This window comes from Xiphias gladius, chromosome 13 (assembly GCF_016859285.1).
Source record: "Xiphias gladius isolate SHS-SW01 ecotype Sanya breed wild chromosome 13, ASM1685928v1, whole genome shotgun sequence".
Taxonomy (NCBI): Eukaryota; Metazoa; Chordata; class Actinopteri; order Istiophoriformes; family Xiphiidae; genus Xiphias; species Xiphias gladius.
Window position 1 is genome coordinate 13,055,210 of NC_053412.1, and position 13,432 is coordinate 13,068,641.

The 13,432-nt window shown below is 42.7% G+C and overlaps 1 protein-coding gene across 1 annotated transcript in view; it reads left to right on the plus strand.

Moving 5' to 3' along the window:
* The first annotated feature begins 11,415 nt into the window (after positions 1–11,415).
* dmd (dystrophin) overlaps positions 11,416–13,432 on the plus strand; it is a 334,110-nt gene continuing 332,093 nt past the window's right edge. The window contains exon 1 of the mRNA XM_040141867.1: positions 11,416–11,739. Within this exon, the coding sequence (XP_039997801.1) occupies positions 11,658–11,739 (82 nt within the window). The 5' untranslated portion in view covers positions 11,416–11,657. The remainder of the gene's footprint in view (positions 11,740–13,432) is intronic.

Genomic DNA, 13,432 nt, shown 5'->3' on the forward strand with positions numbered 1-13,432 from the left:
CTGCTGGAGTCCAGGGATGGGTCCAAAATCAACTGTACTCAAGGGTGTCGGTGTGGTCTCAGAAGTGTTTGGGCATTATGAAGTCAGTTCTAACGTAATTGTAATAATAAAAATACATCAAACTATTATAACAAATTACACATTATGATGGAATTGAGAATCATGCTTTCCAGCAAAAAAGTTGGAAATGCTTTGTAAACTTTTGTATTATTAAGGCACTAATCCTACTTAAAATCCCAAGTATTTTTATTTTATCAAGACTTTATGATAATAGTAAGATAATTTTTTGCATCTTTACTAAATAGAGTGCTCTTCTATAATAAATTATCTGTAAGGAGGACATTACTTATAAATTAAAGTAAAGATTAAATTATTATTATTTTTTTACCCACAAAACATGCAAAAGAGGAGGTAGGACTTTTTTCAGCCCTAGATAGTTTCTGTAGATCCCCCTCTTAGGCTGAATATGAACCTAACAAATGCCACCTATCAGGGCAGCCCTGTATCCACAGAACGAAGATGCATATTGGATGATTCTGCACCTCACAATACACATCCAATGCTAACATTCAGTGCCAAACCAGGAACTAGTCTGCCCTTTATGTAGCAAAAGCAGAAAGTAGAGGTGTGGATGGATTCGGGGGACCAGAGTTTACTTCCTGTAACAGAACTCCTCTCCTTTTTATTGACCATTACACAATCTTTCCCTAACCTTAACCGAATGCTTTAGTTGCCTATCCCTAACCATATCTTGACCGATGCAGAAACAGGATTTAACCCTAGATTTAGTGTTTATCTAAACTGAGGCTGCAGACAAAGATTACCCCAAGATTAGATAATTACTGCTTTCATCTGCTTTCAATTGGAAACTAATATTATGTCTACATACAAGATGACATGAAGGAAAAATGTAAATGAGAATAAAGAATTGGGGACCAAGCATCGGTTCTTGAGGTACTCCACAGTGCTTATATGTTGTGGCTGACCTAGTCAGCAATACTTAAACAGAAAAAACTGTCTCTTAAGGAAGGACCTAAAGCAATGAAGTATAGTGCGACTAATATCAACTAAATCCACAATACTTGAGTCTTCAAAGGGACCAAAATCTTAATTTACTAATACTAATACAGTATCCTATTGAGTGTTTATTTTGGTGGAAATAGTCAGTGAGCAACAGTTTAGATTATTATTCAGAAATCATTGTATTATCTGAAAAAATACTTAATTCATAATAACAGCATTAATGTCAAGGACACAATTAGACAGTTGCCTTACTCCCAGTATGAGCATTCGATGAATTACTGTGTGCATGTAAACAGAGCCACTGAAGCTGACTATTTATAAACCGGATCAGTGTATCTACTGTTATGTTCAGGTCATGTTTCATCAAGACCAAGTTACTGTCTCCTTGTCTACAGTAAATGTCAGGGATCAGTGCTGAACCCTGTCTGTGCAAATTTTGATGGAAAACAAGCCTGGCATGCATCTGTTGCCACAGGGAAAGCAAATGTCAATATCAACCAATGTCAAATGTCACTATTAATGGATGCTGGGACAGATATAGACAAAAAGTAGGATTGTATCTTACAGCAGCGCATCACCACCTTAGAGAAAAGATCATCTGATAATAGCTGCTTATTTGAATTTAAACAGTATTTATCTCATTTCCCTTGCCTTCAGGGTTTGGGTCTAATCAGCATTTGATTGGGTGGTCGCCATGGATCCAGTGTAATTTCTGGGTGTAAAGATGGATGGAGAAGCAATTATTGTAACTTCTATGCTGATTTTTAATGTGAGATTGAATGGTAAGCCAGTGACAAAGCTATTGTTTGCTATCATTGTGCAAAAATGTTGTGTCTCATCTCCCCTGTGTGCTGAATTACTTTCCTTACCCTGTGACCTCCATTCTCCATTCAAAACACATTCTGTAATTTCAGAACTACACAGGGAGTCAAATGTAGAATCCGAATTCTCGGCTGACATTTTGGAGATACAAACGGCATCTTATCTGTACTCTCCATTGTCACATATTTACTGTAGAGCTGACGAGCAACCATCACCCAAAAATAGGATCCAGGCTGCCTCACTCGCCACCTTAACAGATGTAGAACTGTGGGGCCACCACACAACTCACACAGCTGACAGAAGACCATTTATTTTATATAAACTGACATGATGATGTTTACCACAGGCAAAATCATTTCCTCTGTTGTTGATGAAGAGAAGTTGTTTTTGTCTTTGGCAGTTATGCCTGACAGTACAACACTATTGTGTCTAAAATCAGCTCACTCAAGTTTAACATCTGAGATCTGATGTGACTGGATGAAGTATAGGTAACATTTTGGTTACAGCAGCAAATTATGGTCTAATTTAGTATATACAGGGTGCCAATATAAAACTTACTGGGTACCTATGTACAGAGAGTATACAATATATAAGTAGGAAATAAGCACTAAACAACTCTGCGTTTAAGTGGGACACATTAGAAGGAAATACTATATTACACTGTAAGTATTTTTCAAATTACTGAGTAGCTATTTAATAATTACAGGGTACAGTAATATTGTTACTGGGTAACCTGACAGGAAAAATATTTGTCATCAGAACATCCCCTATCAGTCACTATCTACAGTAGAACTGTAATTAAATTGCTTATTAACAGTTTAATTATTTACTGTCCACCGTTGCATTTAATAGCATTTAATATTACTGAAAAGGCTTTTTTCTCTAGGGGAAACCTAGAGCCAACACTGTTGATTGAGTAAAGAAAGTTCATACTCTCAACATGTAGCTACTGGTTTTACTGTTTTACTTACACACATGGGGGTCCATGGAAAAGAATGGTCTACCTCCGCTACAAATTGTTATGTGTATGTTTTTAAAATGATGATAAAATAGTGGGGATCAGTTATTTAGTTTTGGAATCCAATGTAAACTGATGTAAGAGAGGAACCTAGAAAAGCTTTTATGTCCTGTCATATGAATACATCATGAACAAATATGGAGCCAAATACATACACTTTCACTTTTTTTAAAACTAAGTTAAAATGCCAGACCGAGTTTGGCCTCCTTTCATGACAGAGCTATTGGAAAAAGAGCCATATATACTAAGCCTGTTGTTCTCCTGTCCGTATCCTGTAATTTTATGATGCTGTTTTAGTTTGTCAAGGGATCAAATGACTATATGTAATGTGACCCACAGATAATTATCCCAGACTAATTATCCTGTTAGCTCTTCAGAGCGCTCTAGCATCCTTCAGCTCTTTGTTTTGGTTTTATTGCCCCCAACTTTGCTGTTTTGGTTCACTCTCACCTCCTTTGTCAGCCACGTTTCCAGTAGCTGCAGGCAGCTGTTTTCACTGAGAAAGCTCTAGGAGCTCTAGAAAACCTGCTGTACACTACCTGCCATGCAAACAACAGGCAAACATAGTTTCTAGAGACTAGCTGATGATCATAGTGGAGCATTTAGCAGCTAAAAAGTCAGATATTTTTCTCAGGAGTTGGTAGAGACCAAAACAGAGATAAAAAGAGTGAATATTGGACTTACATTCATCAGGTGGACACAAACAAGACTCCAAATTTAATAAGTACTGGTTATTTAAAAAAAGTACTTCCTTTTCTAGGTATGGAAGAAAACATAAATTTGCGATCGCCTTTTCCATGTACTTCTTCCCTTGTACCTCCCAGGAAGGTACGTATTAAGTATTTCATTGGTACCCATGTATATACAAAATATTTACACCACAGTTTATGAGCTCTAATCTAAAGTATACTCCAGAGGGATATTTTCTGGGCAGGATGTGGTGGAGGGTGAAGCCACTTACTCTCACTTTACAAGCCCTTTCAGGCTGCCATAAAGCTCATGGCAATGTAAATTCACACTGTATATTCTAGTAAGTAGTCTCGAACTGAGGGATGTCATATGAAAATAGGGTCTTTGGAGGGGCAACAAAATCCTTAAGTGTTTATGTGGATTTTTTTTTTAACTTACAGTGACTGACTGTCACTGTTTACCCCACTTTTTATTTAGTCCTGAGTAAAAACAGAGAGCGCTCACTGTTACAGCCATTATTCCATTAGTCATACCAGCTGTATGGAACAGCGGGTGCATTTCAGCATGTGACACTCCTTATCAGTATAAGTTTGAAAGATGTCACAACTACACTGTGTTCAGTGGTGGGGCTACAGTTAATCAGCGTTCGGCTGTGATTTTCTGTCAGGTCACTGACGACGCACTTCTTGTCATCTGACTCGCGGCCGGAGTGACACAGAAGTCCTGATACAATGTGCTGAGAGCTGTAATAGAGATCATCACCACCACTACGATATTTGATATGGCCGCTACTGTATTTAATACTGTGTGATCACAGTTTAGTGAGGGTGTTTTTGCTACCTAGAAATGTCCTGTGCTTAGGTGGTATAGAGGAGCCTTAGGAACTAGAACTGTAACAGACCTGGGTTAAAATATACAGGATTTATTTCAAATATCCCCATATATATTAATGGAAGGACTAAAATAACGTAGTTCTTTCAGTCTCGGAAACAATCATTGTTTTTTTTAATGTGTTTTGGAATATCTGTGCACAACAACTCTGAAACTGATATAAAATATTTGATGTACTTAAAATGCTGCCAGATACATGAACGCTCTCTACAGGAGTTAAATCCCCTACCAGATCGTTTCAGATCAAAGACTAACTGCTTTATTTTCTCAGGTAGTTTAGCATTGCGCAGCTGTTGTTATTCGTACATCTTTTATTCCAGAAGTGACAATACTACATTTTCAAACTCAGATGCAGTTATAGTGGCTGCATGTTTTGATTTCTTACTTGGGACCTGGAATCGGTGTCACGTCAGTTGTAATTACGAGTCCCTGATTCTAAATGACAATGCAAATATGTTTGCACTAGTTTCAAAAATGACCTACATGCTTTGATTTTTAATGAAGCACGTCTGTGTGCTTCTTGGTAAATAAGATTATTTGAGTTTGGCCTCTCAGTGTAAATTCTATGGGGAAATGGGTAGTTTGATGACATGCCACAAAAACACAACTGCCCCTTAGTACCTTCTTCTTGTTAGTTGTGTCCCTAGGTGTCTGACCCATGCTGGCTCTTTGTATGTTTTAGCCCAGGTCTGAGTTGAACTTACTAGGATTTGTTTGGTCATTAATTTTTCTCATGAAATGTAGAGGCTCGCAAACAGAGCCAGCCCTGTTTTATGCATCATCTCCCGGTAGACTGGAGAGAAACACTGTCTAATGATGTGCATAGGGATTTAGGGTGTATGTATGTGTGAATGACAGCGGAAGAGTGTAATTGTGTTTGACGGAGAGCAAAAGTGTGTGTGTGTGTGTGTGTGTGTGTGTGTGTGTGTGTGTGTGTGTGTGTGTGTGTGTGTGTGTGTGTGTGTGTGTGTGCGCGCGCGCGTGTTGGCATGTTTTAGATGCCATTGTAGAGATGTCAGTATTCAGCATTTATCTCTTTGTACGTTGGCACATTAAAGCACTGAACAGAATATCTCACTCTTTATCTCATTTTGTTGACACGTTTTCCTTCTTTTGTCATCTTTATCCAGCTCTGAAATCATTACTGTCATGCTTATTTTACTGCCAGTGTTATCTTGTAGAACCAGAGATGTTACCAGCTAGTTTCCAGGTATATTGAGTTACACTTAGCATATAGTGCAGGAGCATCCCTCAAAGGGAGAAAGCAGTATCACTAAAATAAAACAACTGGAAAAAACTCACATTTTCTTTTCATGGATAAGTCAACTTTTTCTCCCAGCATTTCCATAATGTTTTTTTAATGTGTAAATTGAAAATATGCACACACAAAAAAACCAAAAAAACAAAACAGGTGGACGGAAACACACTTGGCTACGTCATGATGTACCCTGGAGTACCCTTCTACGTCACTGCAGCGAGGTGAGACATGAAATCTCTGGAGGTCAGCAAAGAGGGATTCTCACGGCGTGTTAAAGGTACTCTTCACCATTTTTAGTCGGGTTCAAAGAGAAATGTACATGACACCAGATCACAGGATACGTTAGTGTGAAAGGTTTCTCATACTAACTAAGTGTTGTGTATGAAGGATTCAGTATATCAAGGGTTAATTCCAAGGAACCCAGAGGACTACTTTCCCCTCATTATCTGAATGAACATATTACAGGTCGTATTTCTTGCCAGTTTTTGACTAGTTTGCTCTCAAGGCCACCTCTTGGCAAACACTCCTCCTGCCAATTAGGAGTTGTAGGGCCAATTACTAATATAAGGCAGGGCTCTGTGGATTCGGAGCTAACACTCAACCTAAACAACAGTTTCCAACTTGAGCAAAAACACATATCAACGTAGTTCCAACACTGAGCTCCACCGAGTTCTGGATTTTCGATTTCTGGCGGTGAAGGCAACAGTAAACAGCCAGTGAGTGACAAAGAGAGCCCCAGACACGTTTGAAATAGATTGGTGTAGGATTGCTGCCGTGACAGGCACATTTCACCGCAGGTAACATCAAGATCTCTGCTAGAGAGAAGATCTCACGAGGTTACGTAACCGCTGGTGTCAATGCGGCAGCTCCCTGAAGCAGAAGCCTTTTTTCAGGTTTTCTGTGATATCAATTGAGACAATTTATTGCCTCTGTCACCTGAGACAGAGTTTACTGCTTAGATTTCGAAACAAGTGTGTTTTTTTTTGACTGCTGACTGGCATTAAAATCACAATTAAATCGCCTTCAAAAAGTAAAAGGTGACTTTTTCACCCGCTGGCATTGCTTACCCATGAGAAAAAGCATATGCAGCACAACCATCGGTAGAGTAAGAGCTAATTTTATAGCACAGCTGATACTGTAAATTGGACACTCTGGCTCCAGCAGGGAAAGGATTTTTCTCTGCCAGCCCACCGCTGCCAAAAAGCTCCAGGAGAGTTGGGGTTGGTGAAGGACCAGTGCGCCTTGTCAACCTGGATTAGCGCTTATCATCACAGCAAGCACACCTAGCGCCTGCCAAACCCCACATCCGTGCCGCTCAGCTACAGGCGATCAGGAGGTGCCCCGAATGATCTGACAGTATCATACAATAACTACAGTGAATCAATTCTACGTCTCGTTTGTGTTTTTTAGAATCAGCTGCAGCTCTTTGGAGAGAAGATTTTGGAAAACATCTTTCCAAGATTCACTGGCCTAGTTTACAGCAGAGATCCATACTGTACTCCCTAACCTGTGGATATACTGCCCCCTGCTGTACAAACTGTGCCGTGATGATCCAGTGTGTCCTTAATCCATACTACATACTTATTCTCGGCGGGATTTCAGCATCTGGTCTGTTTACACTATAGCAAATATCAAAATTAACCCCCCCCACACACACACACACACACACTCTAAAATGTGTGTTGCTTCTTGTTCCCTCTCTTGGATGTCTGAGCCTCACTGTGCAGACTGTGTTTTCACATTCCTCTGCTTGAAGGGGGGAGAGATTCTCCGAGCTCGCCTTAAATCCCGGTTTAACACACGGACGGCCCCGCAGGTGTTACGACGTGACAACTAGCCGGAAGCCAATCGTGGTCCAGTATGTGACTTCCGCAAGTGTCACGTGGAAACCTGAAGCCTCTAGAGCACATACACCCAGAATGGTAGGAGCAGGAGACATCTTTTTCCAGCAGTCAAACTTGGAATGAACAGAAGTTGTATAATCATAGACTGTGGATTTTTAATGAGAAAGCAGGAGTAGATGCAAGTTTAAGATTTTTTAACCAGGTAATTGAACTTTTCGGACACAAATTATTATGTCGAGCCCAATATTTATGTCTTAAGACGTCTGGAGGGATGTTTAAATATACAACATCAGTATGCTTATTAAAATGGTTGCTTTTTGAGTTTACTGTCTATAGCTGTATATAAATGAATGAAAATGGGCTTTTTGTAGCAGCATGACAAATACACTGCTCTAAAGTCTCCTTTCCGTGTGGCTGTCACTGAGGATAAAAATGTGCGATTTGATTTGTCTGTCTGAGTCGCGGGCGATGTATAGGCTACATCTGGCCCCGCTGTGAGTCTCTGTGGGACAGCGTTGTCGCACTCCAGTCCATGGGCCGACGAGGCCGATGGGAATGGCATTGGATTTGCAGGTATCCGGTCATAAAACAAAAGTATTGGAACAAATATGAATTCGGGACCAGAGCATTGTGCAAGATGAAAAGTGGAGCAAAAGTCAAGGGATGGCCAAAGGTTTTCAAAAGGCATCCTGGGGGAACAGGGAATGTCTGAACCACCATCCAATAGTTGTTGAGATATTTCAGAATGTACCAAAGCGGTGAACCAACAGACCGTCACTGGCACCTGGAGAGCCAGACCACTAGCAGGGTGAGAGGAGTCCCTTAGAATCTTGCGTCCCTTTCTCTGTGGCCTACACTTCAGCTATGGTTGCCAGCTTCTGGCCTCGGCTTCTGATGCAGCTCGCACCACCGTCCAGCCATTTCCTGTCATGCATGGGGGGGCATAGAAAACGGTTATTTTGAAGGTGAGGATTCTCTAGATAACGGCACAGTCAAATTGCACCACACAAAACTTTTTCATCTGTCCGTAAAAGAAAGTCTTTGATGAGCTTTCTTCGGCACCATTTTAGTGTTGACCTCCTACTTCAAAGACGAGGAAATTGTCGCACCCAAGAATGTGTACTGCTCCCGCTCCGGCTTTGATTGCAGTTGCACTTCTTTTCAGCAAAAATGTAAATGTGTGTTTACTTTGTGCCAGAATTATTCAGACATTTCTATCTTGTCTTGCCCGCAATATGGAGCGGCTTTGGCTCTATGGAGACCTAAAACATTTACTGTATCAGACCAAAATGCCTGCAACACATGTTCATGCTTTAGATTTTACATCCAGTGGTGTGAAAACAGTAGTGTGTGTGTGTGTGTGTGTGTGTGTGTATATATATATATATATATATATATGTGCTGTATTTTATACTGTAAATAAACATGTTTTTCCACGTTCGCTGCTCAAGCACTATACTTTATAATGTGATAGGTAAGTTGTGGGTATCTTAAACCAGTTTTAATACAGTTAGGACAGTGTTCTGAATTTTACATTGCAATTTGAATTGGACTTTGAGCGGAAAAAGTCAACACCTGGAAAACGCTGTCAGCAACCGTTCTGGATGCTCACAAGTTTGAGTTTCATATCCAGTTGATCAGTACAACAGAAAACGATGCCAAATCAAAATCGCTGTCATGGTTGTTATATGCGAATATTCAGGCCCAGAAAAGTCAGACCCAATGAAAGACGAGGCTCATTTGATGAAATAGATTCTGGAAATAATAAAATGCTCTTCAGTCTAGGGCAAAAACACTTCAAACATGAGCAATGGAACTAAATTCTGCCTGTCGCTAAAGCACCCTCGGCAGTGCCGTGTACAATTTCCAACCTTTCATCTGATCTTAATGGAACATTTCTACCTGTTTGTCGCCAGATTAGTTATTGTCATGGTGACAGCGGGTCACCTGCGAGATAGTATCTGCTCACAAATAGTAATACAGATGTGGAAGATAAAGCTTCATATTTGGCTTTATTTTAACTCTAAAGTTGAGTTGAGAGCCCTGAAGACCCTGGGCCCTCTTTAGATTCTTACTTCCTGACTTTAACTAATGTCACGAGACCCGGATGTAAATGTGATTTATCTTTGAGACCGCAGCTGTTAAAATCCGGTCAATACAATAGATTTTCATATTCTCTATATCGGTGGTTGGGGTTGATGGCACTTATGCAGCACTAAAACCAACCCAATCGATATTTCTCTCATTAGAGAAAAAAAAGAAAAGAATATATATTTGTTGATGCATTGCCCGTATAACATAAAACATGATAGGTGTCTTCATTTGGTGTAATAACAATGCTTTATGGTTATTTTAGTATTTTGTCAGCATCAAATGTGCGAGCCCAGTTTTTGGCAAATGGAAAAGGCCACTTCAATATCTTTCGACCTACTGGGTTCAAAGAAGGTCAGAAGAAGAAGATGAAAAAAAAAAGGGTTATATATAGAGAGTAACTCAACAACCCCCCCCCCCCAGAAATCTTGTTTCTGCTGACCTCCGGTGGTTCGATTTCACACCTGGCCACTGTGATGTGCAGATGTACTCCAGGACACTGTGACATCGGCGGTGGGCGTGGTCACAGGTGACGCCGGGTGGGAGGGAGGGCAGCAAAAGCCCTGCCCTCCAGGCCTGGTGTCAGACCCCTTTCAAACCACTGATCTTTTGAATCGTACAACGGATCAGAGAGATCGAGGCGAGGGGGGAAGTGTCAATGAAACAATGTGGGTGAACAGGACTGTGACCCTAAGGAGTCTACGTCCATGTCAACGTCGTCAAGTGGAGCAGCTGAACGTAATAAGTGCATATGACCTCCACCCTTCCTCCCGCAGCAGCCCACACACACACACACACACACACAGACACCCGGCTGCCTGGGATGCCAGTCGGGGCCGAAGTTTCTGTTTTTGGAACACCTCATTCACTTTCGGCAAGCCGCCCCCCCCCCGCGCAGGCTTTCAGTACTGTTGAGTGGCCTGGAGACTGAGAGCCGAGACAGCGCCCGGATCCATCTAATAATAGCCGCTGCCTCATAAATGCGCAGCGCGTCGCGCGTAATGGAGCCGTTACAGTAAAACCAAGTGCTGCTCCGGGACAGCCGGGTGATGCAGAGTGGGTGTATCAGTTGATCAACACAGCCGGTATTAATAGTTCAGGTCTGCAACGGAGCTGCCAGCCAACTAACAATAAGGCAGCACTTTCCCACCAGACAGCTAATGTCGTTTTTCCACATGAGAGCTGTTTTTTGTTTTAGTTTTTGTTCTTTGCATTGATCCTTTAGCTCTATTCCCTCCATCAGAGACAACAATCCTTACGCGATGTCCCGAAGAACATTCAAGACAACTCTCCACCCAATTTGGAGCAGGGAATAAATAAATAAATACATAAAATAACCGGTGACGGTTCTAGATTTTCTCGAAGTTGCGACTCGTGGATATCGGCGCCATCAGCCAGTCTGCTGCTCCAGACTCTGTGACCCAAATCCACGAACACCAAAGTCAGCGGGGGCTCCTCCTCCGCCCACTCGGGTCATGGGAGAAAGTCGGGATGGAGCCGACAAAGAGCTTTTCTGTTGACATTGGTCGTGGCCTGTCACGTGGCGGCCACCCGCACCCGGGGGTCAAAGTTGACTCCACGGTTGACTCACCTTGATATTTAGCAACCGCATCATCGTCCCGGTACGGAAATAACGGTCCAGCGATGCGTCGGTCGGGTGTCAGGTTTTACGCATGGCGGCCGCCAAACGGAATGGGGGCTCGGCGCGGAGCCACTTCCTAGCACCCTACTATTTAGAGGTGGGAATGCTCCGACCCCCCCCTCCCCCCCGCCTGCACACCTGCTCCTCTCCGTCTTTTCCTGTGTGACAGACTGGCCGGTCCTCCTCTTACTCCTGCCGTCGCCCCCGTCCTCTCCGGAGCTCGGCTCTAGTGTCAGCACCGCGCGCTCTACCGTCGGCCGCCTGTTCCGGATCTGTACCTCGGGGCCACTCTCTCCCCTCCTGCTGGATTTAACCCGTCCTCTTAGTCCCCCCGGCCCCGATAACTGAACTTTCTTGACACCCGGTGCCCTGCTATCGATGGCGGAGGGCGTGCGTCCCGAGGACTACTGCGACGAGCCGGTGGAGGACGAGTTTGGAGAGATCATCAAGTGTCGATCTGGTAGGAGATCAAAGCTTCCCTAGTGTGTGTTTTGCGTGTGAGGCCAGGATGTGTGTGTGTGTGTGTGTGTGTGTGTGTGTGTGTGTGTGTGTGTGTGTGTGTTGCTGTATATGCGCACGCGAGGCAGACCATATGCTTGCGTATGTAATATTAAAGACCCCCTCTGCCCACTCGTGCCAAAATATCCTGCGGAGGAGGCTCAGTACCACTGAAGACCCCCCAGAACCGATCCCTCTGGACTGGTGTAGATGGGATGGAGGGACTTTGTGCACTTACCTGCAGGTGACAGGTGTAATTGTGACGAAGTGTGAATACAGAGAGTGAAGAGAGGTGACTCTGTCACCACATGCTCCCATTTTCAGTGCTTATTATGAAGTGAATTACTGTAAACTGTACGTTTGATCCGATAAAGAACACGGTTGAGTCTGGATAAGTCTGATTCCACATTGTTTTAGCCTCGTCAGATAAACTTTTTTAATGTGTTCTGGCAGTGTTCAAGGTAACAAGCGAAGGCTACTCTCAGACATCATTCTCAACTTACTCGTGATTATGTTGGAGAATCCGATGTGACTGTGCTGAGACACTTTGCATCCTCTATGTCCTGATGCCGTCGGTGCTTGAGTTTCTGAGTATTGGGACCACATGTCCCACGGACCACCTTTCTACCGGTTGCAAAGATGATCTTGATACTTTGTTGCATTTTTGAAATCTAAAAACAGTTGATGCCTGTGACCTTGTCAAGGACCCCCCCCCCCCAAGTTGCTGAGTGGCGGAGAGAGAACACAGCGAAGCATCATTTCAGTTACATACCGTGTGTTCAAGATGCCAGTTATCGAGACGAAAAGCTGAATTTCGTCATCATTTTCCTCCGTGCTTATACTGTATGCTGGAGTGACATCTGCAAGACACGCAGAGCTTTTGAGGACGGATTACTCCAAGATCAGATTCAACTTCAAATGGCGCGTAAAGTCTGAGGATCTTTGGCTACATTTTACATTTTCTGGCAAGTAATCGCCGGGCTAAATGAAACTGTCGCTTTGTCGGACCCTCCCGACCTGGTAAGCGGCCGCGTCTTATCAAGCTCCTCACCTTCAGTTTGTTTCATCCATGAACGTGTAGCCTCCCAGCCCAGGCTGAAATAACCCCCAGCGACGTCGCTGTGACATCATCAGGGTTGTTTTTCTCAAACTTGACCAAGCCTCTTTTCACAGGTAGGGTAGGCTGAACCCTCCCGCGTTAAATTGATGGAGGGCCCCTTTAAGGATTTGAACATTTCCAAAAAAAACCAAACTGTCTCAGACAACATTATAATGCACGACATTACGTTGAGATCATGTCTGTATATATACCGAGTCCAAACCGATACTTATAGGATACGTATATGTTACCTACGTCCATGATACGTCCATGTTTCAAATCCAGTCAGGGACCTTTGTTGCCATCCCCCTTTCTTCCCCCATTGTCTGTGTTCATCTATGTTCTCTGCTATAAAAAAAAACCAAATGCTCAAAAAAAAAAAAAAGAAAAAAAGAGAGGGGGGGGGCTGATAATCGGTCATTTGGGTAAGGGTGCACAACTTTTTTGGCAGTGTGTCTCCGAATTAATTGCATTGCACCCAAGGAAAAGAAAGAAGTTAGTAAGAGAAAAAAAAAGAAAAAATTCATTCAGATTCAGACCCTTTTCTGACCTCCAC